General features: G+C 24.2%; 1 protein-coding gene across 1 annotated transcript; it reads right to left on the reverse strand.

Annotated features, from left to right (window-relative positions):
- Positions 1 to 798: 798 nt before the first annotated feature.
- LOC149549793 (RING-H2 finger protein ATL64-like) lies at positions 799 to 1,248 on the reverse strand. The gene has a single exon (XM_089794375.1). The coding sequence runs from the start codon at positions 1,246 to 1,248 to the stop codon at positions 799 to 801; it is 450 nt and encodes a 149-aa protein (XP_089650501.1).
- Positions 1,249 to 1,503: the final 255 nt, after the last annotated feature.

A 1,503-nucleotide genomic window follows, 5' to 3' on the forward strand; every position in this document is an offset into this window, starting at 1 on the left:
CTTTCACCGTTTACCAATAATAATAAAAATTAAGTATTTTAAATTGTGATAGTTTACTATTTTACATATAGAAAGAGTTAATATAGTACTAGATATATGTTAATATTAAAAAATATTTTCAAAGTATATATTAATATTTTTAAATATTTTAAATTATCATATTTTAGTATTTTGTATATTATAAGTTTAGTATAAAAAATAGTTTAGAATGTATATTAGTTATATATTATAATATATTATTTAATTATCATCATTTATTCTAAATTTATAGAATTAATTATTATATGTAAATTGTTTATATATATATATATATATAGTTTTATGAAATATAATTATATATTTTAATAAAAACTTACCATTTATAAATTGTATACGAACTATAAATTATTATATGTAAATTGTTAATAGAGATATATATAATTATATATTTTTTAATAAAAACTTATCATTTATAAATTGTATACGAATTTTTTTATTGTGCATTATTGTTTTAATAAAAAAATATGAAATATGGAGAATCTTAGAAAAATGAATTGAGTCAATCAAATTTAAATATTTAATTATTATATTATTAAAAATCATAAATAAATTGAAATATGTAAATTACCTTCAAATAATGATTGGTGCATATTGATTGAGTTAATTGACTTATCCATTGAAATGAATGCAATAGTACATACAGTAAATCCCTTTAGAATTCAAGCCTTTTGTAACTCTATATTGCTATGATTTTAAAAATAATAATGTATCTCATCATTGAAATAATTTAACAAAGCTGCTCTCTTCCTTATCAATCTTTCATTCTTTTATATCAATGATGATATCCTCTTCTATTTCAGCCTCCACAATCCTTCTGCATAGAGGGCAAGTAAATTGAAAATCAAACCACTTGTCAATGCAATTCACATGAAAACTATGGTTGCATTTTGGCAATCTTCTTCCTTCTTCATTCTGCTCAAACTTAGAGCAGCAAATTACACAAATGGGCTGCTCTTTATCATCCTTGAATTTTTCTTCTTCATACAGAAAAACAGGCAGATTGTCTAAGGCTTTTCTTTTCAAGCCATTGTCATTTGCAAATGAGATTGTTCTAATCCTTGATATTGTTCCCCTTCCATACCTGTATACTTTGCAATAGTAGATAATGAGATGGACTATCATATACATCACACTTATTCCTTCTATAAACAGTGCAAAGAATAGCAATTTATTATCCATTGCTTTATCAGGAGGACTGCCTGACGCCATGACTGCAACTCTATTCATGCCACCAATAAAAATTATGAAGCCTATATTAGCTTTAGGAGGATTAAATGGTTGCACTACAGGTAAGGCATAATGCTATTTGTTCTATAATTAGTTTAAAACTAGAATATTATGGATTTGTGACATAATTATTCTCCAGATTTCTGATCTACTAATTTCTGAAGAGACAAAATAGAATCTCTCTCGCCAAAGAAAATTACAGAAATATCTGCAAGAGAAAATTAACAAATAATTGCT

Source organism: Cupressus sempervirens, chromosome 7, assembly GCF_028749045.1.
Source record: "Cupressus sempervirens isolate cs-2001-9-10 chromosome 7, ASM2874904v1, whole genome shotgun sequence".
Lineage (NCBI taxonomy): Eukaryota > Viridiplantae > Streptophyta > Pinopsida > Cupressales > Cupressaceae > Cupressus > Cupressus sempervirens.